A 21,722-nucleotide genomic window follows, 5' to 3' on the forward strand; every position below is an offset into this window, starting at 1 on the left:
AATCTTGCTCATAGCAGATCAATGTGAAAACAGCCTTCTAGTGTCAAACTCTGCACATACATTAATCTGCACAGTGAGGCTCAAACATCCAACTGACAGAACAATAAGCACAATAAGCAAAACACATCTGTACTTCTACTTAAGTAGTATTTTAATGCAGGACATTTACTTGTAACAGAGTATTTTCAAATTAAGGTATGATTACTTTTGCTTTAAGTCTAAATTAATATGTATAATTTGTAGGTACTGTGGGTATTATAGTGTTACAGGGTTATTGCACAGTGTCTGAGTCAAAAGGTAACTTTTTTGGGGGAAAAAAATATTAGATACACATGTTCCGAGCAGAGTTTTTTTTTTTTAATATATCTTAATTCATGTCTGGGGGGAAGTCTTTACGTATGATCCTATTTATTCTAGTTGCAATAAGCTACAACTGCAACCCTCCCTCTCACTGATTCTTTCCTCAGTCACATTTTTCCTCTTTCACACAAGCACATACACGCAAACACACACACGCCTAAAAAGAAACAGCCAGAACAAAAGACACGAGAACCTCCCAACCACGTGACGTGCATCCCCACACACATGCACGCGCACGCACGCACGCATAGAGACAGGCTGTTCTTAGGAAGTGTGAAAGAGGGAAGACTCAGTCAGGAACAATGGGAGTGGACGTTGAGACCCTAAAACCCGGAGACGGTAAGGATTTTTTTATTCTAATTACTTTATAAATGTAAATATATATTCCCTGTAAGAAAGACACCAGTTTTAACGTTCATTTTCCTTCTTACAGGAAAGACTTTTCCGCAGAAAGGGCAGACTGTTAGCGTGCATTACGTCGGTAAGACTCAGTGTGTGTGTGTGTGTGTGTGTGTGTGTGTGTGTGTGTGTGTGTGTGTGTGTTTTCACACACACTCTCACTTAAAATAGATTATTTCCTTTACATAAATGGAAACATTTGGTCGATTTTTTTTTTAAATGTGCGCAATTCGCCACTTTACACATTTATTAGCTTTGAATGAAGCTACTTGGCGTTACACTTTGTCTCGCTAAATGTTAACGTTATGCTATTGTATTTCCTTTTCTTAAGTTAATAATTAGTCATTTGGGATTAGAAAAGGCTCGTTCGCTTTTATGTCGAGAGTTTGATGAGAATATCTGTATTTTTCTCATGTATGTGCGTAAAATATGAAGCTACGGCTGGGACACGGTTAGCCTAGCCTAGCCTAGCCTAGCCTAGCTTAGCTTAGTTTAGCACTTAGACAGGAAACGTGGGGGACGGCTAACGTTAGCCTGGCTCTGTCCAGAGCAAAAAAAAAAAAAAATCAGCTTTTCAGCACTTCTCTAACTCATACACTTTTCTTACACGTTATATATTTGTTTAATGAAATCTAAGTGTTAAAATATTAATCCACCAGCCCGAATCAGGCTACCAGCATGTTTTTATGATAAGGTTTGCCAGCTGCTGCGGGCTATAGCTTCATATTTAATGTAAAGGCATGACAGCGGCATGATGGATCTTGCCATCTTACCTCTCGGTAAGAAAGCACATGAGCAAATTTCCTTTTAAAATGTGAAATTCTGTCCTATTTTGTGCAATTGTCAATGTTTTTATCACTCAGTTGCATTGAAAAGTGTTTCTAACACACTAAAAATAAGTCATACACTACTGATAGAGGTTTTTTGTGTTTTTGTTGTTGTTTTTTTTTAATGCTGTGGTGGTCATATTTTATGTAGGGGGATGACAGGATAGTCATCATGGTCACTGTTATTGCTGCTCTGATGATTATGCTTGTTCATTGATGCAGTGCTGCTGAGTCTGTATTAATCTTGCTAATGTGATTTCATGTTTGTTTTATGTTGTACTTTATGCTGCAAAATCAATTGCCCTTTGGGAACAAATAAAAGCTGAACTTTAACTTTAATATTGAACAGGCACACTGACAAATGGGAAAAAGTTCGACTCCTCCAGGGACCGGGGAGAGCCCTTCAAATTCAAAATTGGAGCCGGTCAAGTCATTCGTGGATGGGATGAGGGTGTAGCTCAGGTAAGGAGAGGAACTTTAAAGGGGCACTCCACTGATTAATACACATCAAGATCAGATTACTCTTCATGGAGAATACTGCTCTGAAGTAAGAAGAGCAGCAGCTTGAAGCCTTTATCTGTGTCTACACAGGATGCGTTCAGTCACAGTACTGCTGATCAATTAAAATAGAAGTGGAAGACGACTGAAAGGGCTCATGAATAGAGAAGCAAGTCTCTGCTGGAGATTTCCAAAGTCTGAAAAAATATACCAGCTTGTGTTCAGACTTTAAATTTGTAACAAAGTCAGCATTTTCCAGCCAGAGAAGACCTCACAAATGGCAGTATTGATTTATGTTACAGAAAATGTAGGATCCACTGTTTTCTTGGAGTCAGGATATCTTATATTGACAGAGACAGATATTGACTGTTCTATTTTAATACAAGACGTGTGAGTTTCCCAACATTACAGAAGTGTAATAATCAATCACAGCAGTGTCCTTTTTAATAGAGATGCCAAAAATACAAATATTAAAACCATATTATTACCTTTTTATGTAACTTGCCCTTCATACCCTCCACAGATGAGCGTGGGCCAGGTGGCCAAGCTGACCTGCTCGCCGGATTATGCGTACGGCAGTAAAGGATACCCTCCCATCATCCCAGGAAATTCCACCCTCATCTTTGAAGTGGAGCTGCTGAATTGCTGAGTGTTTAAGCTGAAGGTTGCTCCTCAAAATTTCTCATTCCACCCTCATCCCGGACACAAATAACTTGTTTAATTAAAGGTGCTGTCAGTAGCATTTATAAACACAAATAAATCATTGTAAAAATTATTCTGATATCTTGGTAAAATTGAGACTAATGAGATCATGGTTGAGTGAATTGATATGTCCCAATGCTAATAATCTTATTGGTGTTGTGATGACACTCAGAGCCACTAACTGTAAAGGAGGTAGTTCAACATTATTAGGAATTCACATTTCTGTCTGTTAAATATGAAACATCCATGAGAGGATTATTTTAGCTTAGCATAAAGACTAGAAATGGGGAAACAGCTAGTCTGGCTCTGCTTGAAGGTAACAAAATCCACCTACCAGCACCTCTAAGGTTCACTAATTAATGGGTTTCCCTCCTGTTTTATGCTTTAGATAAGATAACAGACTGCTGGTGATGGCTGTATATTTTCCATACAAACTGAAGAGCAGTATCATTCTCTCAACAAGGAAGTGTGTTTTCCAAAATGTTGAACTATTCCTATAAAGAAATCCATGTGTAATGTCCCCCTTCTGTTGTTTGGACATACGGTTGAGATATCATCTTTGGTTGTAAACTTTCAGGATTTATTTGAGCCTCATTTTTACCTTTTGTCTGTTACATATATTTGACTTATCTCTCAGGTGGTAGAAAGCACTTAAAATACATACTGGAATAAGAGCAAAACAACAAGGGAACAGTAGACTAGAGTGCTGTACATTGTACAAAAAGCAGCTTTCGCTCTGTGCCATAAACCAATAATGATCACAAAATCTGAATGTGTGGCTCTAAAATATGTAGTAGAGGCTACCAGTCTTCTCAGCAAATGTCTAGTTAGTGCATAAATATTCCAATGTCTCAAAGGTAGTGCAGTAAAGATTATTAGTATATAAAATGCAAATGAAACACCTTTAATGAAAAGTTTATTTGTTTTTTTCCAGCGTAAACCTATCCCTCCAAAAGATGCATGAGTTTGACGGCTTGAAACTTTGACACAATGTAAAGAAACACTTCACATGTTTAGAAACAAAAATTGGCGTATGATTTCATTTATCATCACTACTTGTGTTGCCATTTATAGTATTAGGAACAGATGTTGAAACTTGCTCCTTGTACTATACTTATGAGGCTTTTTGCCGTAACATGAATTGTCTGAAGTGTCCTTGTATTATGTCATAGTGCTTAATGTTTTCTTTCTTTGGTATCAGCCATTTGAAATTGTTAAATTTGGGTATTACATTCTTGCATTAAAAAGAGTATACAATAGTCATGCTTCATTTATTGTCTTAAATATGATTTAGATTTATGTTTGAAGTACTTGCAACACACACAAGTTTTAGTTATCTTTGCAATCTGCAATCAAACTATTTGTAAGTCACTGATGCGTCAAAGCTGAAAGCCTGCTCTGATGTCTGCCAGCAGAGGTTGATGCCTTTCAGTACTTTCCTTGGAGGGATTACCACGCCAGACTTCTGCAATGTGTTCATGAAAACAATATTGTTGTCAAACTGGATTGTGCTCTGCAGGTTTAGGTCGATTGTCATAAACGGATTGCAGCCGTCTGCAACAGTTTAATAGTAAAACAGCTTCTCTGTTGCTGCTTTTCTTGAGACTCAAAGCAAATAGTATATATCTTAGATGCTATTTAAGCAAAAGTAGAATTCAGTTGAGTTGAAAATTATTTGAAAAGTAGCTATTTTGACCTATAATTACCATTGGTTACCACAAAAGGGCCAATGTATTTCTTTAAATAGTGTTTAAGAGTTCACCTGTCCAGCCAGTTCCTCTCTAATTCATCGTTGTTCAATGTGTTTACTATTCATATATTTATACAATTCCTTCATTTATTTTTAATGGGCAAAGTAAACATACAAAAAAATAGAATAATAGATATAAAATATGATATCAAAAATATAATGTCCAAATGTGGCTGAATGCAATATATAAGAAACCTTCAAATGTAGAATATGATTATAGAACTTTTATTTTCAAGTAAGTGAAGAGTTTGTGGATTTCTTTATTTCTAAGTAACTTTCAAATCAAATGTATTTATTATACCTGCCCAACAAAAATACTCAAAACATAAAAGTTCGTGTAGTGAAGCCACACTGTGTTCAGTTGTGCATAAAAATGTTCAAGCATTTGGAAAAATGAGCATCACATCTCAATATCACCAACCTCATCACTTCATTTAGACCAGCTATAGGTGTATTATGTTTTTTTTTTTTTTTTTTTTTTTAAAAAAAAAAAACCAAACAACATATTTAAATGCGTACAATACGTTTATTGTGATTGTAGCCCAGTTTCTGTGTTTATTCGTACTATCACAGTATTAGAGAGCTTTAAGTAAGACTGTTAATGTTGTTCTAGCAGTTTTACCGCAGAATTTCTATGGTTATTTTCATAATCTATAAAATCTTATCAGGTCTGCAGCAGCGCTTCAGACACGGCGACAAATTACAGATTGTTGTGTGACTGTTAGTTTACGGCAGATTGTATATTATATTACAGTTGGCTACATTTGTTATGTTACTCACATACAACAGATTAAGTTTCATTTGTTTATGATAATAATAGTGGCGAGTATGAGTGGCGTCTTTCCCTTTTTTCAGATCTTAAACCAAATCATAACCTTGACACATTATTATCGACGATCCTCCGACATCTCGTGGGCGGAAGTTGTAACTGCATCAACCTCTGTTGCCTTCACTTGCACCTGGTAATCTGAACAACTGCACGTAGAGGTTTGATTGTATTTCATCACGGACGTTTCGACCACATTTGTTTGATATGTTTTTCTTATTCTGTTTTATTGTTTCTTTGCAGTATATGTACCGAGGACTCTTCAGAAAGCAATATTGAAACATGAATATTCTGTTCAGCTTACAGGTCTAGCATTTTTCTTCGTTGGAGTTTAATGTGCATTCATCCTCTCTTCATAATATGTCAATGCTACGACCAGAACCCAATTTTTGGTGTACAATAAAGGTGGGAAAACTGCAACAAATAAATAAGTAATAGGTAATATTTTGTGCTGCAGTAGAGAAATGTAGTGATTAAAATGTTTATTGGCCTTCACTTTGATTTACCAACCCAAAAAGTTCACTATTCATCAAGTTTAACTGATCGCTGACACATTGAGCTCCCTCATCTTCTGCAACAAGAACACATATGAAAATAAACGCTTGCACCGTTTTGTTGAACACACTTGTTTTAAATCCTCGTTCTGTCTGTGGGCTACAAAGACTGACAATTACGACGACACGTGAAGGCAGCGTTTCCCCAGGTTCAGGCTCTCATCACCAACCGTTCATTTCATTCCTGAGAAGAGTGAACTTACGCACAGTCGGTCTGCTGGCGGTTTGTAGGTCGGACACGGACAAAAACATGATGAGAAACTTTCTTCATTAGGCGACCGGGAGCTTTTATTATTATTATTATTAATATTATCATAATTATTATTCTAACCTGACATCCAGCAGCAGTGAGACGCTGCAGGCTCAGTCTCACTTTGCGTCCATTCATGAGTTTCTCTGCACTGTGAAGTTGCGTTAACTGAGAAAAAAGGATGTCGATGACCATGAATAAGACTGTTCAACTTATTACAGGACTGATCATTGTTTTCCAGTTTCAAATAAGCTTCATGAAGCTAAAATCTGCATATGGTAAGTCATAAAATCATCATTGTTTGTAGGAACAGGAGGACAGTTTGCACAATATAACATATTATTGTATATTGAATATTATTTCAACCTATTTAATGTTATTTTCTCTTTTAAAGTCACATGCTACTTCCGCATTGTTCTGCAAGTCAATACACTAACTAGCAAGTCCTGTAATTTAGATACTGTGTCATTGTATGTTTGCAGTGTTTGGTTCTTTGTGAAGTTTTTGTCATTTATTTCATCTCTCCATACTTGCAACAATAACAATGATGATGATGATGATGATGACTACATGATTTGTTTAAATGCTAATAATATTTTTTGGACTGAAGATGCCAGTTGCAGATCATTTTTGCAAATGTTTTGACATTTTCTTCACAGGAAATCTCCAAAAATGCAAAACAGTATTATCATTCTGTGTTATCTCGTGTATTTTATTCTTGGCTTGGTGAAAACCCTTTGACACAGCATTTTAACCACAGCGGGATATAATATAAATTCTAACCTGCCGTTTTCAGTGTGATTCTGTTTATTTGTTTATTTGTTTTTACGCCTCCGACCACCAGGCGGAGAATCTTTATTTCAAGGTGACTGATAGAGACTTAATTAAGGTGTAATTGGGTTCAGGTGTGTTGTGTGTTTCTGTGAAAGAAGCAGAGCGTTTGTGACCGTGTTTGTGCCTCATTTCTGCGGTTTTCTTTGATTTATTTTTTAGTGAGAATTAAACTGTGGACTAAGCTGCAGCAGCAGTTGGTGAGCTTTATTGAACTGTGTGATAAATCTGACTTTTGTCGATGTACAAACTAAATACATCAACTGTAGCAGTCATCAGTGGCTTAACTGGTGAAAATAAACATATAAACAGTATGCAAGCTAACTACCAGTTGCATACAGACAGAAGTGGTGAGGAGTAATGACGTACACTCAAGTACTGCAGTACTTAAGTACAATTTTGAGGGACTTGTACTTTACTTGAGTATTTCCATTTGATGCTATTTATACTTCCACTCCACTACATGTCAGAGGGAAATATTGTACTTTCTACTCCACTACATTTATTTGACAGCTTTAGTTACTTTTCAGATGAAAATTTGACACAATGAATAATATAACAAGCTTTTAAAATACAACACATTGTTAAAGATGAAACCAGTGGTTTCCAACCTTTTTCGCTTTTGACGGCTTACACAAAGCAGTGTGTAGTCGGGTCACATTTCAGATGTCTATGAGTTGTTAAAAGCTCCACCAAATAGTGATTTTTTTTCCCCCTCTAAACTTCTCACATGGTTTCATTTCAATAAATGTTCAACTGATCCAATATGTAACCAAAAATCAAAGATTAGAGAAAAAGTCCAAAAACTGAAAACATATTTGTGTATCAGAACTTTGTTTTTTCTTCTTTCCTCTCCCGCTAATCATCTGACAACACCTCAAATTTATCTGGTGACCCTTTGGAGGGGCCCGACCCCTAGGTTGGGAACCACTGGACTAAACTAGCTAACTGTATATAAAGTAGTTGAAACTAACTCCACCTCCAGCAGCTACAACAGTAACATGCTGCTCTAACACTGATGCTTCAGTATTAACAATCTAATGATGTCATATATAATAATATATCAGTCAGAGGGATGAAACAAGTACTTTTACTTTAATACTTTAAGTACATTTTGCTGCTTATACTTATTTTTCATGCAGGTTTTTCACATTGCTGTATTGGTACTTTTACTTAAGTAAAGGATCTGAGTACTTCTTCCACCACTGCACATTGATTATGTAGCATCGGTGCACTGCCCATGTCTCTCTCTCTCTCTCTCTCACACACACACACACACACACACACACACACGTGGAGGCCTCTGCAGCCACAGGGCCACCATATGACAGAAATATAGACACAACACCCACCACTGCCCGGTCTCACATGCCTGGTCCTGGACCTGCTGGTGTGAAGAATGTGAAGCATGCTTTCACCCTCTGCTGTGAAGAGAAATGTTTGGATGCAGTGTTGTCACTGTAAGGGCAGAATGACGGGGAGACCACGCATGTTTGCCACATGTCACACGCTGAAGATGTGTTTATGTCCTGTTGCATGAGAGCAGGAGATACAGGAGATGACTGATGTTTGAGATGTTGAAGGAGGCTTTGCACACAATTAACTGGATAAAACATACAGTTTCCCCGATTTAAGTAGCTTTTAAGGTTGTTAAAAGCATCTGTTTCCACAGTAACAGTATCATACCATCTAAACATATATTGTATATCAGCTTGTGAAGCTCCTCATTGAAGCCACCTGATGTTTACACTGAGTGCAACATTCAAACCCAAGACTCGGCTGCACCGTTCCATCTAATAGAAATATTTTAGATGTCTTGTGCATCATTTCCCCAAAATTCAGCCCACCATAATTGATATCTGGTATTTGATATCATACTTGGAAACTTAACAATCTCAGTTCAGTGAGTTTGAACAATGTTTGGCTGCACAATATGAGTTTGTGATGACTGATCCACCGGTGGGCCGCTGCGTGTTTAAGGGTTCATAATTTATAAAACGTCAGAGAATAGTGGTAAAACATCCAGCACAATTTCCCACAGCCCAAAAATGTCTTCAAACTGCTTGTTTTTGTCTTTAATCAGAAATATACAATTTATAGTTATAGAAAACAGTGAGAAACCTTATATTTGAGGATTGATGTTTGGCATTTATGCTCAGAGAAAGACTTCAATGATATTTTTAAAATTGCTTTTCTGTTAACTTTTTAATATTTAGTGTTTTGTCTTTTTTATCAGTGTTGCTATTTTACTACATGTGTTTTAGCTAATTTGTGTCCTAAACTTGAGAGCTGTGGCTGCCTTGTTTTTGTTTTGTATGTCTTTTTCCTGTATTTTATGTGTTTAAATTCAGTAAATTAATGTTACACTAATTGACCAATTTGTTATAGACTAATTATTTATTCACTTTAGGTCTTAAACTGTTAAAATTGTGACAGAGCAAAAATCTTGGTCATAAAAACACATTTTTTAATATATTTACTTTAAGAAATGGGTCTCTGGAAAAAAAACTTTTGTACCTGTGTTTGTGCTAAGACTGCTCTAAAATGTTTGAGATCAGCTCACATCTCAGGAATTTACAGTTTATTGCTGTTCCTGTTTGTCATGTCCGTTGTTCCTGACGGGACACGAAAAAGCTTTGGAACAGTTGAGACACATTAGAGAAGGAAACAGTGTGATCACGACCCATCTGCTTCTCTTTGGCTCTTAGGGGTCTACCGTACAGACACGCAGGGGCTGTCTCCTCCAGAGGAAAGGCCGTATGTAATTGCCAGAAACCACAAATCCAGAGAGAGGAGGTGGGCATCCAGGCCCAGGTCTGGGACCCCTGGCTGGGCTGCAGATAAGAGGGGCCACTACAGAGACCAGCACCTGCCGGAAGAGTCGAACCCAGACCTGCTGATGGAGGAGGGACACGACGATTCTACACAGATTGTGGTAAAGTTCAAAGAAATCAAAGTCAGTGGTGAAAAGAAAATGTCATTAATATGTTTCCTATTTAAATGGGATGTTAGTTAGCTACATAATTTGGGTTGTGACTGTTGGAAAATGTGAGTTAGACTGTAAAAATCATGTTGTTAAAGTTCATTGCATGCTGAGATTCTTTATGAACAATTGGATGAAATTCTCTGTGTATCAAAGTCCAGAATCTTCAATAAAACTTCACAAACATAATGATGTAGGTATCGTAGTATTGTAGGTAAATAGTAATGTTTTTAGGAAAGTAAACAGGGTTTTAGAGGTGACACTTGTGAAAAAATTTGTTTAAATTGTGTCTGCAAGTAATGACATTTGGATAATAGTAGATGGATTTTTTTTTTTAAATTAAATACATTTTTTCCATTTACTGTGAGAATTAAGTATACATATGGAGAAATAGCGAGCAATATAAATTATTAATATATAATTAAAGCACTTCAACCCCCATATTTTTGGACAGGACATTGATCACGCCTACTATACGTCTAAAATCTACGGGTCTGGAGACGCAGCCAGTAAAGAGCTGTGGGTGAACATTGATGAGATGGAGGAGGATGACTGGAAGGTCCACGGCTTCCTGTCCAGCACCCACAGACAGGCTGAGGTATGAAATCAGTCTGTGTGGATATGTGTGGACATTTATGTAAATTAAATAGCTGCTGGAGGAAATGTTTCAGTTTGAATGTGTGGATTTATTTGAATAGTTTATTAAAGTTGCTATTTACTGTCTGAAAGGATCAAAGTACAGTGAAATGTTCCACACAAACAACAACTGACTCTGCTCTCAGTTACAGTAAAACTTAACATAATTAAAATTTTACTTTTGTTGTCATTAGTTGTTGATCACCTCTAGCATACTAATGTTAGTGTACTTTGTCTTTTTTTTTTTTTTTTGCTTCCAGAGAGTAAATCTTTCCTTCAACTTTCCTTTCTACGGTCACATATTGAAGGAAATCACCGTGGCAACAGGAGGTGAGTCTCTCACAACACGTGCATCTTTTCTCTAAAAATTGTGAGATTTGAATCATGAGGTTTAATCTGTATTCTTTTGAGGAAAAAGTCTTAATTTAAGTTACAGGTATATACAGTACAGGACTGTAGCTACAGTTTAGGTCGTGTCCTTTGTGTTTTTTCTGGGGAATCTGGGATTTTAGCATCTAGGAAGAGTTTAATGTTAGAGTTAAAAATGTACACATGGTTGGTACTTTTTTTTTTTTTTTTTTAACCGATTCCAGTATTTTGAGACTCAATACGTTTAAATTTGACGACTTTTGGCCAACAAAATAAATAAAGGATTCAATATTTTACCACCACAAGTTTATTCATGCAGACACTTAATTATATGGATCCATTCCTCTAAATTTCCTGGGAAGTTTCCTGGAAGAAAATGTGTAAATTGGTACTAATTATTAAAACAAAGTTCATTTTAGTTTATTAGTTGTTAATTGCTGGAGTAAATTCCATGAAGCTTAATTTTAAATAAAGACAAAAACCTGAACAGCTAACTCCATTAATGAAGCATGAAAAATGACTTGATGAAAATGACCTCAGTATTTCTAAAATCCTGGCTTCTGCCACAATATAGAGCTACATTATATGATTAATAAAGGTCATGACATGACTAATTTTAATTAATACTGTGTCTGCCTGCACTACAAACAACTGATGGCTACATACACATGCTTGTGTCTCCTAGGTTTCATTTACACTGGAGATATAATCCACCGAATGCTCACAGCCACTCAGTACGTCGCTCCTCTGATGGCGAATTTTGACCCAAGTCTTTCCAAAAACTCTTCTGTGTTTTACTGCGATAATGGTAAGAAAGAGTGGTGTTTTCATGACCACAATATTTAAACTGTCATGAGTTGTGGCTTTAATTTGTAGGCCCAATGTAGAATATTAACCTGAATATAAGCTCATCGTTTTGTGTACTGTACGTATGTTTACCTTTAGGCACTGCATTGGTGGTGCAGTGGAACCAGATTCACCTCCAGGACAACGTCAATCTGGGAACTTTCACCTTCCAGGCCTCTCTGCACAGCGACGGACGCATTGTCTTTGCCTACAAAGAGGTGACTTTTCTTTTCTCTTTCATGTTCTCCTTTTAAGGTGAAATTAGTTTAATCTTACAGCTTTATTTTCTTTTATAGATTCCGTCTGAAATCAGCAACATCAGCACCGAGAATCATCCCGTCAAAGTGGGCTTGTCGGATGCTTTTGTGGTGCTTCATGAGATAGAGCAGATCCCCAGTGAGTGCCAAACTTGTCGTATTTAAGCTTTTTTAAAGCCGGAAAAATCCTTTTAGTTTAACTATATTTTTACCAGACGATTTATTAAACAACTTGGCCTCATCACTTATTAACAACATTATATTCTTTCTGATATATTTCAGATGTTCGGAGGAGAACCATCTATGAATATCACAAAGTCGACATCCTCAAGTCCAAAATCTCCAACTCCACAGCTGTGGAGATGTTACCTCTTCCTAGTAAGTTATTCCTACTTTAAGTCTGAATACACCAGGAAAAGTGCTGCTGGCAAGCTGGCAAAAAAAACACTCATAGATTCACATCTACGTGTATATTTAGATCAGCAGTGAACCTGATCTAAATGTCTATTTCTTTTACTTTTTTTAGCCTAACAATTCTTTGTCCTCATATAGAAAATGTACAGAGAAATAATAATACATTAGTAGCCATTGCAAGTTGGCTCTATCCTGCAGGATGGCCTGAAAAACTGGATTCAAGTTTTATTTACAGAAGCCAAAGCCGTCTCTTCCTCCACAGTCTTCACTGTATGTCTTTATTCTCAGCATGTCTCCAGTTCTCCAGCTGTGGTCCATGTGTCACTTCTCAGATCGGCTTTAACTGCAGCTGGTGCAGTCGGCTACAAAGGTAAACTGGAAAAGCACTCGGGAGAGCGCATACCACTGACAAGGCTGCACAGTCCCTGAAATGTATTTTAATAATAGAAAATGTTTAGAATTCTTTACATTTCTGCATCTGAATTTAGATGAACAAACCATGGTTAGTGGCAGCTGTGATATGCAGGATGTCTAATATGATCCTGTTTGGGAGTCAGACTGTTGACTACAGTTTTGGCTATTTAAATTAAGCATGTTGCTGATTTTCAGGAGTTGGAGTTGATGTAAATTTTTACATTATCTAAATTTAAAGTATTTTATTTTAGATATGTCACAGCTGAAAGAATTTGGCAACCGATCACAAGAAAATGGAAATAACTTCACAAACTTTTGATTTTGAAGAATAATCTGAAGCTTGATTCAAACTTCATACACTACTTGCACCTTGTTAATACTGTGTCTTGTATGTTTTTTTTTAAATTTATTTAACTTTTATTTAACCAGGAATGTTCTTGAGATACAGTACCAGTCAAAAGTTTGGAGACATATTCTCATTTAAATGAATGTGAAAGTGTGTCCAAATCTTTGACTGCTACTGTACATTATCTTGTTTACAAGGGAGACGTGGCCAAAATGACAGTGTAAAATAGGTGTCACAGAGCTGTATAAAAACACAATAATTTACAACAATCACATCAAACACACCAAAACCGGATCTCAGATATATGAGCGTGATAAAACTTGACCATTTAAATAATTATAATTGAATAATTAATAATAATTTGTCATGACACATTTTTTTAATGTGATGCTTGAATGCCTGATATGAAGGCAGCGTTTCCAGATTAATTTAATCTTGGAAATGTTTCTAAGTCCAGGGTGCATAATATTAAAATTCAGTTTTGCTGAGTTGTGAGCAGACTGCAGGGATACTGAAGATATCTGGTCTGATAGCTGTTAGAAACAGCTTTTTATGAAAGGCAACCAGGAAGTTTACCAATGATGGCTTTGTGAAGGTAAACCTGTAATTACAGCTCAGCTATTCTCTCCACACAGTAATAATGTTTATATCCTTTTTCAGATGCTCCAGCGGCTTTGATCGTAACCGCCAGGACTGGGTTGACCTCGGCTGCCTGGAAGAGGTTTGCATTATTTTACATTACATAAAACTGCAAAAAGTTTAACTCCGTGTGAAGGTAGCATCTCTTCCGTCTGTCTGAACAAAAGAGTTTACTCATGTTTCCTCTCCAGAGACGAGATCCCCGGTGTCTCCGAATGACAGACGTCACAAACGCCACATCTGGCCACCTCACGCACACAACCACTCCAGTCACTGTGACCGCAGAGCAGCAGAGGACCTCCAGCATGACCTCCGCCCCCCTCAGCAAGACGTCCACTGTCACAAACCCATCGACACACAGCAGCAGCACTAGCAGCAGGAGAACAATAGCCACTCCACAGCCTCCAACCAGCAAACCTGCAGAAGGTAGGCTGACAAAAGCCTTTCACATCATCTGTAGTGAATGTGAACTGTATGTTTTATTGGTCCTGATTGCAGCATTTGCAAATGAGGTCCTTTTTTTGAAACTTTAAAGACTTAAAAAGTCGTACGACTACCTTTCATAGACTCCTCTTGTTTGACAGCTTAACGTCAGTGAATATTTAGGACATATTAAAGCTCAGGTGTCTTTACCATCTCATGAATTAATGCTTGTTCACATAGCATGGTATCCACGCCCACTGTGAGGGTCAAGTGGTCAGCTATTTCCCAGCCCTCTGTTAGCTCTCTGCTGAGTGTATACAGCGCCATGTTAAATACTGCATAGTGTCCTCAGCTACTGAAGGAAGACTCAATGTACAGTATGTGTATCACTCTGTATCCTGGTTGGGTCAGAATATATGTGTGTATATGTAGTTGCTTTTATTTGTAAGCTGAAAAAGTTAAATGTTTTACTTACTCTTACTGAGATTTTACTTAAGTAGAAGGAAAAGGTAAAGTTTAGTTAATCCTAAAATGTCTTTTTTGATGTAGAAGAATGTTTTGGATGCTTTGGATATTAACTTCAAATTGACAAGATTAAACTTGAATATTTTAAGTGAAATTTTGGAAATGACATAATAAATTGCACAATCAGTCTTTTCTTCATTGTGTAAATGTTTGGTGTAAATCAGAGTTGTGGGCTTGAGTCATGTAATCTAGAAACAAGTCAGACTTGTAGTCATGAATCTGACAACTTTAGACTTGAGTTGACAAAATCAAAAGACTAAATCACTTGATATCCTCCTCAAGCCCAAAGCTTAAAAAAATGTTTTTTAAAAAGTGTGCAGAGAATCAACTCTTCATTTTCCAGACAACGGACTAACTTTGAATCAGTCCGACAGATGATACCTTCCGATTATGTTCGAAAGTGCAGAAGGCAACATGCTAAACTTTCCCCTCAGTAATTACAAATGATTGTAATTGTGTCGGAGGAAGATCATACCAAGGCACATATGATAAAGTAAGAACAGAAAGCATCCATTTTTGTAAATTTACTGTATCAACTGTTGTTTAAAATGTGATTAAAATGGGATAAAATTTGGTGAAGTGAATATTATAACTTGTTTACATCTGGAACTGGAAAGTTTGGGACTTGACTCAAGACTTCATGGTCAAAACTTGAGACTTATGTGACTTGTAAAAACAACTTTGTCCCACCTCTGCTGCAAAGTGGTAAATATTCTGACGCTTTTTAGGAGCTGAACTTCATATATGATTTCACCTGTAGTCAAGTACGCTAAAATACTTCAATAAAAACTGACAAATGTTAAATTACTGACTTACTACATCAACAACTAAGAACTAAATTAACTACTCTGAGACAGTAACAAGAATGTAAATAATGACACATGGACACTCTGTTCAAAGTATGAGATTTTTTCTTTTACTCTTAAAAAAAAATGGACACAAAGGTACATGGAATACTATAAGTTAATGGATTTTTTTTTCTTGTAGATGACACAAAGATCTCTTTCCACATCAATGAAACACGTAAGTTATTAATGTTCACCTCCAGTATTTTATATCTGTGATGATCATTGATCAGTATCAGGTCAATGATGCTTTTACTTCTCGTCATTATATTCGCACCTGATATGTCTAAAACGTGACTCTGAGTGGTATCATTGAGAGTCTCACCCTCACCTCTGTACAGCAGGAGACAAGGACGACAAAGGAGACAGTGATGAGCAGCTACAGATTGGTCTCCTGGCGGGCATCGTCATGATGATGGTCATCATGGCAGCAGCCGTCCTTCTTTCTGTCTACATGTACAACCACCCGACCTCCAACCCCAGCCTCTTCTTCATGGAGGTCAGTGACGGCAATGAGTTCACAAAAATACACTTACGTTTCCCTGGAAAGGACCATGTCTTTAAGTTTTAGCCCATTCTTCGCATTTTTGGCTCCCATTTTCAAAGTATTTTTTAAATTAATAGCCAGACTTGCATGTCATTTTTCATGATATTCATCATTCCAATATGATTTGTGTGACTGACTGACCTTTTTTCAAACAGCACCAAGATCCAATAATTTATCTGCATCTACCACCGTATTCTGTACATTTTTTTAGTATCCACATATCCCAACACTGAAGCTACATTGCACTTGTGCTGAGTGAACTATAAACATCTAAAACTGAAAAATGGTGCCCATTATTTTATGATACCTTCAATCCAGTTGAAAACTCTACATGTGGATAATTTTGAACACATTTTTGTAAACTGAGAACTTGAATAGAATTTAAAACATCATTCTCTTTGGTTTGAACTGTGGCTCTCCTCAAAACATGAGTTTGTATTAAATTGTTGTTATTAAATTGTAAAGTCTGTCTTAAAACTACAGTCAAGTGTCGATACTGACCATTGAGAGATCCCTTTCTAACAAGCTTTCAATGTACATGATGGGGAACAAGATCCACAATCCTTGTTTTTGGAAAAATGTACTCAAAAGTATAGCTGAAGCTTGTAAGGCTTCGACTGTCCAAATTAATCAAATCAAGTGAAAATCTCCTAAAGTTAGTCTTTTTAGTGCAAAATTGCTTCTTTGTGTTTTTCCTGTTGTGTGGCAGTGGAAGGATAATAACAAAAAGAGGGAAATTTGTACCGAAAAGGCTTTTAACCTTTGAAGATCTCCACTTGATTTGACTAATTTGGGTAGCTGAAGCCTCTTACAAACTTCATCAACATATGTTTTGCACAAATGTATTCAAGACTGTGGATTATTGTCCGCCATCGCTTACATTGAAGGCATAATAAGAATGAATCTTTTAATGGCCTGTATGAACAGGAGGAATGATTGCAGTGAGCAAAACCTATTTCAATGTCCAAAACTGACAATTATTTTAAGACAAACTTGGAAAAATTGTGAACTTATCCTTTAAGGGGCATTTAGTAAAACTCATTTCAATAGCTTTATTCATCCCTCGCTGAGCAGACACATACTTTCCTTACAAAGTAAGACAATAAATAGTTAAATGCATAAAAGTTTTAAGTATGTAAATGTTTTATTCTATTTATTGAACTATTTCTGGCAGGTTACCATGAAATTTGGTATGAATGGTAGGGACTACAAAAAATGAATTAAAACATTTCATATTCAACATATTTAATATTTTGTCGTTCCTTCCTCCCACAGCGACGCCCGACCCGCTGGCCGATCATGAAGTTCCGACGGGGCTCTGGTCGGCCTTCCTACGCCGAGGTGGAAGCTCCCGGTCAGGACAAAGACAGCGCGGTGGTCATCGACCCCAAACAGGCCTTTGTCATGTCAGTTAGAAGAGAGAGTGAACAGAAAGAAGGATTCATAGTTCCTGATCAGAGGGAGCGTTTCCTCGTCTCAGAGAGCTCCTGACTAAAACTGCATATCCCAGAAGGCTTTGGGACGGAGCTGGTTCTCTATGTGATGAAGCTTTTCTTATTTTCTATTCAGCTGTTGCTCAAGTTCACTTTTAAGGACAGAATAGGAGCATTCAGAGAGGAAAACGTCAAACCTCTATGAGGAAACTGTTACTACAGAATATTTTATGCAACAGTGTGGCTTTAAGACTGAATGAGCCATAAGACTGGTTCCCTGTGATATATTTGTGAAAACAAACATTACAGGAAAATAAGAGAAAAAGCTTTTTTGTACTCCGCTCAGGTCGTTCGCTCATGTTTACTGCAGCGTCAGAAAGAGCGAGAGGTGACGCTGCTGAATGTTTGTCTTGAGACCATTTCTCTCAAAGACGGCTGTTATTTTCCAGAGCTGTTATGTGTTGTTCCCACACATCTTCAGAAGGAGGAATGTCATATTCTGGTGTCATTTCCTCATCTCAAAAATACAGACTAAATTCCTCACCATAACACCCACCTTCATCTGAGGGGCAAACAGGGTGCAGAGTGTTTTCAGGGCTGTTTATCTCAGTGCATAACATTTTCACGGTGGAGCAAATATTTGGAACTTAGTGACTTTTCTTTATTTTCTGTAAAGGCAGAAAACAACATATGTACTGATTGCTTTGCTGTATAAATAAGTACACTACAACATTACAAATATCCACAACCATGGAAAAATACAGGTGTACAGTATATCCATAGTATTAATTCTAGACATGATATGGTCTCCCAAAACAATTTTCTAACATGCTTTAATTGTTTCCATGTATTTGTAATCTGCTTATTGAGTATGATTTACAGTAAAAACAGTACTAATGCAGGTTTCATCCAGTAGCTGTACTGCTGATAATTTCAGTGTCTCTTCAATACACTATATGTATGACTTAATTCATCAACAAGTCAAATGGACAACTATTAGTGTTAAAATTAACTCAAGTATTACAATTAAAACATTTAGCATTATTCCAGCTGTTAGGAAATCTAAAAGAATCTCCTGCACATACACAGTATGACTGCGTTTTTGCAAAACTCAATTTTTTAGTGATTTTCTTGTTCTCAGGTTTAGTGAGCGATAAGCTGATTTAACCTGCTGCTTCTCTTTACAAGGTTAATCATTGCTTAAAGTTTTCCCCAAAATGATTTCCTGTACTATTACACTGTACAACAACACAAAATACACATACAGTACTAGTGTCCAGTGTTATCTGAGGCATGTTTCGTGTAGGATGGAATTAAGGCAAATGGTATCTGAATGGATCACTTAAGACTGGCCTGTAGACTGCAGAGTGATGGGGTCAAGGCACTGCTGTGTGGGAGGTACTGCACAGGTCCTGGGGGGATGAGTTAGGTCTCCTTGTCTTCTGAAATATAATGAAACAAATTAAGGAAAAAAATGCAGTTATGTTTGTAAAATACAGATGCACTCGAGGCAATGAAAATAAGATTAAGCTTCAGTCAAATAGCATGTGCATAAAAAGTAGCAACTGGAAAAATACTAAATTGTAAATACATTCTTGTGATACAGAAAAATCAGTATTGTTCTGTGCCAAACCACAACTACTCAGATTATAACAATTCTGTCTTAACGTTTCTTACCCTTCATCGGTGGTGCAGGTAATCGCCTCCTCAGCTGTCTTGATGAGTCCAGTGTGACTGGCTGCATATGGAAAATAATATTTTTGTAGTTCTTGTATGAACTTCATGACATAACTACTGTACTTTTGTGTACAGTTTATGTAAGCAATACTGTACCATAACTGGGATGGCCCTGGTCTTAGGGAAGCAGGACTGCGGGTCCACATTGAGGCCTGCACTCTTCAGAGCAGCAATCCTTGCCGAGATATCGCATATCTACAACAGCAACAACACAAACAAGTAATGCAGTGTATGTGGTCCCTCAGATGATGCCTGCACACACTGGAATAAACAAAATGCCTTATCCTAGATCGGACTAGTGTTGCAGTTGTTGTGGTGTTGCTGCAGTGCCTCCATCAGGTCAATTGGTGTCTTTAAACACCTGGACGTTTAAAATTGTTGTTTAATGAAAGCCCCAACCAATGCAGCTGTTTCTATCTTAACACCAGTCTGTCCAATACTTCTTTACAAAACACAAGCATCACACAGCTTCCAAAACACAGAAGTATTAAGGTCTAATAACAAGCTGCAGGAGTTCTGTCACATGTCTTTATATACCGCTCTCACATCTTAAAAAAGAAGCTTCAGCCCACCTGTAGCTCAGACTGTTGAACCTTGGCAGCTGCTGATGCCACCTGCTCCTCCAGGAAGGACAGCTCCATATCGGATGTGGCACTGCAGATGCCCCTGGCACACTCCTCCAGGTCACTCAGCTCCGCCTCCAGACTGTACACTGTACCAGCTGCCACATACACCTGCAGCGAAAAAAAAATACAGTTCAACACAAGATTCATCTCAAAATTAGGGTTTTTATACTGAAAACAAGATTAATTACAATGATCTACAGTGAACCAGTTTTTTAAAGTCTTATTTTACATGGTAGTCAGTTCTTCATGTGTGTGTACTGACAGTTACTGAAACTTAACTCTTCAACTTTCTCTTTCCAAATGTTCTGAACCAGTCCTGATGTCTGAATCATCAACCTGCTGGTCACATGCCTTCTTCTCAAATGTGTGCATGTGCAAAGTAAAATTATAAGAACTGAACATCAAGCAAATATTTAACAAGAAAAATAGATAAATACTATTTTGAATTATATCAAACATTGATCAATCAGCTAAAACTGAAGAACCCAATTCAATATTTTAATAATTGTTATGGACTTATTCAAAACATAACATTTAGTCATCATGTTATTTTACACAGCTATTGTGTTATCTATCCCTGCTCTTTTTTTTTTTGGCTATATAGACATATTTAAGGGAACCTTTAATTGCACTTATTTCTTATTGCACACCTATTGCTTTAAAAGCTTTAAATTATAAACCCATCTTGATTAAAAGTGACATTAAGTAAAGTTAGAGTAATTTTATACAGTTTTTTTAAACAAACAGTGCATGTAGGCTAGGAAATAAAGGTGAACTTACATTCTCCTCTAGTCTGGAGAACTGTTGGTCCAGTTTCTTGGGGTCAGTGTTGGGGGGCAGTGAGGTGGTGGAGAGGCGGGGGCCATCTCCTCCCTCCACTCCCTGCAGCAGCTCCTCCGTGGCATTCAGCACCTTCAGCACCTCGGTGGTGATGCTGCGCAGCGACACTGCTGAGTACCTCTACAACACACATATAAACACATACACAGATATATTTCTAAGGCTGGATGATATTTTTGTTACATCTGATTTCTTGCATTATGACCATACACTAGGGTTTTTGAGTGCAAAAAACCCTCTGCAGCAGTATTCAGACTATGAGACACAAACACTATTACAGGTGACTCCAGGGTGACAGGACGTTATTTTCAGGGAGGAGACTTCATCAGGTCACAGGAGTCATTTACAGGAGTATTCATATCTGCAGTGGATAACATGATTGGCCAATTGCGTCAGCATATTCTTGCCACCAAGACAAAAAAATTGCTCTTAATCAAACCACATAAATCAGTAATTTTCACTTTTTCTAGCTGATGTAGGCTACAGTATTGTCTCTTTTTTGTTTTAACAACATGTGGAAGTTTCTTTTTATAACAACTTAGAAGTTGCATAAAAGCAATGAGAGAAGAAAAAGTGGGTGAAAAGGACTGTAAATGAAGTACAGCTGCGCCATAATTAGCAATCATCACCTGCATTTTCCAACATGTTGCCTTTCTAAAGCACAACATGTTCACTCTCACCTGCTCCAGCAGAGATGATATAAACTCTATTGTTTTGTAAAGCTCCATGTCACTAGCCTACAGTGCACACAGAAAAGCACAGAAGGACAGAGGGAAACAGAGGACAGATAGAAAAAGGAAGTTGAGTAGTTAGTTGCAGTGCAGTGAATATTTTCTTGGCAGCAA

The 21,722-nt window shown here is 37.2% G+C and overlaps 3 protein-coding genes across 7 annotated transcripts in view; 2 read left to right on the forward strand and 1 right to left on the reverse strand.

The window, feature by feature from the left end:
• Positions 1–572: 572 nt before the first annotated feature.
• Positions 573–4,045, forward strand: LOC122994184 (peptidyl-prolyl cis-trans isomerase FKBP1A-like). Its single transcript, XM_044368740.1, has 4 exons — positions 573–699; positions 794–841; positions 1,936–2,048; positions 2,608–4,045. Exons 1-4 carry the CDS (start codon positions 663–665, stop codon positions 2,731–2,733), a joined length of 324 nt encoding a protein of 107 aa, XP_044224675.1. The 5' UTR covers positions 573–662; the 3' UTR covers positions 2,734–4,045.
• Positions 4,046–5,876: 1,831 nt separating this feature from the next.
• On the forward strand, positions 5,877–18,015 carry plxdc2a (plexin domain containing 2a). Of its 2 annotated transcripts, none has more exons than XM_044367955.1 (14): positions 5,877–6,444; positions 9,706–9,932; positions 10,435–10,578; positions 10,877–10,946; positions 11,671–11,793; positions 11,931–12,049; positions 12,128–12,227; positions 12,371–12,466; positions 12,791–12,872; positions 13,923–13,983; positions 14,093–14,327; positions 15,837–15,872; positions 16,036–16,193; positions 17,517–18,015. In XM_044367955.1, exons 1-14 carry the CDS (start codon positions 6,348–6,350, stop codon positions 17,730–17,732), a joined length of 1,764 nt encoding a protein of 587 aa, XP_044223890.1. In that variant the 5' UTR covers positions 5,877–6,347; the 3' UTR covers positions 17,733–18,015. The 2 variants fall into 2 exon arrangements, with proteins under 2 accessions (XP_044223890.1, XP_044223892.1); XM_044367957.1 differs by having other exon boundaries at positions 16,039–16,193.
• A 298-nt stretch (positions 18,016–18,313) lies between these two features.
• The window catches only part of myripa (myosin VIIA and Rab interacting protein a), a 30,355-nt gene continuing 26,946 nt past the window's right edge, over positions 18,314–21,722 (reverse strand). For 2 of the 4 annotated variants that reach the window (XM_044367953.1, XM_044367951.1), the window contains exons 14-19: positions 21,558–21,614; positions 20,818–20,997; positions 19,984–20,145; positions 19,508–19,606; positions 19,352–19,412; positions 18,314–19,116 (exon numbers count right to left, since the gene is read on the reverse strand). In XM_044367953.1, coding sequence (XP_044223888.1) covers positions 19,100–19,116; positions 19,352–19,412; positions 19,508–19,606; positions 19,984–20,145; positions 20,818–20,997; positions 21,558–21,614 — 576 coding nt within the window. In that variant the 3' untranslated portion in view covers positions 18,314–19,099. The remainder of the gene's footprint in view (positions 19,117–19,351; positions 19,413–19,507; positions 19,607–19,983; positions 20,146–20,817; positions 20,998–21,557; positions 21,615–21,722) is intronic. The other 2 variants (XM_044367952.1, XM_044367954.1) reach the window with 2 other exon arrangements.

The sequence above is a fragment of the Thunnus albacares genome, chromosome 12, assembly GCF_914725855.1.
Source record: "Thunnus albacares chromosome 12, fThuAlb1.1, whole genome shotgun sequence".
Classification (NCBI taxonomy): Eukaryota; Metazoa; Chordata; class Actinopteri; order Scombriformes; family Scombridae; genus Thunnus; species Thunnus albacares.

Excerpts from the sequence above, each read along its gene's own strand:
- LOC122994184 (XM_044368740.1), top strand. The coding sequence starts at position 663 with ATGGGAGTGGACGTTGAGACCCTAAAACCCGGAGACG. Across the intron at positions 842-1,935 it reads TGTTAGCGTGCATTACGTCG|GCACACTGACAAATGGGAAA; the intron begins GTAAGACTCAGT and ends AATATTGAACAG. Across the intron at positions 2,049-2,607 it reads GGGATGAGGGTGTAGCTCAG|ATGAGCGTGGGCCAGGTGGC; the intron begins GTAAGGAGAGGA and ends TACCCTCCACAG.
- plxdc2a (XM_044367955.1), top strand. The coding sequence starts at position 6,348 with ATGTCGATGACCATGAATAAGACTGTTCAACTTATTACAGGACTGATC. Across the intron at positions 9,933-10,434 it reads ACGATTCTACACAGATTGTG|GACATTGATCACGCCTACTA; the intron begins GTAAAGTTCAAA and ends ATTTTTGGACAG. Across the intron at positions 10,579-10,876 it reads GCACCCACAGACAGGCTGAG|AGAGTAAATCTTTCCTTCAA; the intron begins GTATGAAATCAG and ends TTTTGCTTCCAG.